At 63.0% G+C, this 338-nt stretch overlaps 1 protein-coding gene across 1 annotated transcript in view; it reads left to right on the plus strand.

Annotated features, from left to right (window-relative positions):
* Nucleotides 1-338, plus strand: part of G6PC (glucose-6-phosphatase, catalytic subunit) — a 2,821-nt gene that overhangs the window by 1,287 nt on the left and 1,196 nt on the right. Inside the window, exon 3 of the mRNA XM_009872230.1 lies at nucleotides 194-302. Coding sequence (XP_009870532.1) covers nucleotides 194-302 — 109 coding nt within the window. The remainder of the gene's footprint in view (nucleotides 1-193; nucleotides 303-338) is intronic.

A 338-nucleotide genomic window follows, 5' to 3' on the forward strand; every position in this document is an offset into this window, starting at 1 on the left:
CCCCTGCTCCAGCCTTGCGGGCACCCGGGGACAGAGCTGGGTGCCTGTCATGGAGGTGGCACCATGGCTGCTGGGGTGCAGGTGCTGGGTGCTCTGCTGCCCAATGCCACAGGCCCCAAGGCCGCTGCCTGGGAGCCCCTCGGGCATGAGGGGCTTTGAACAGGGTCTGACCTGCGGCTCTCTTCTCTCCCAGGGAGCCCCTCCGGTCATGCCATGGGTGCAGCAGGCGTGTATTATGTCATGGTGACAGCCCTCCTCTCAGCTGCCATGGGAAAGAAACAGTCAAGGACACTCAAATACTGGTAAGCTCTGTGCCAAAACCCCCTGTGCTGGGCAGA

This window comes from Apaloderma vittatum, unplaced genomic scaffold, assembly GCF_000703405.1.
Source record: "Apaloderma vittatum isolate BGI_N311 unplaced genomic scaffold, ASM70340v1 scaffold24746, whole genome shotgun sequence".
Lineage (NCBI taxonomy): Eukaryota > Metazoa > Chordata > Aves > Trogoniformes > Trogonidae > Apaloderma > Apaloderma vittatum.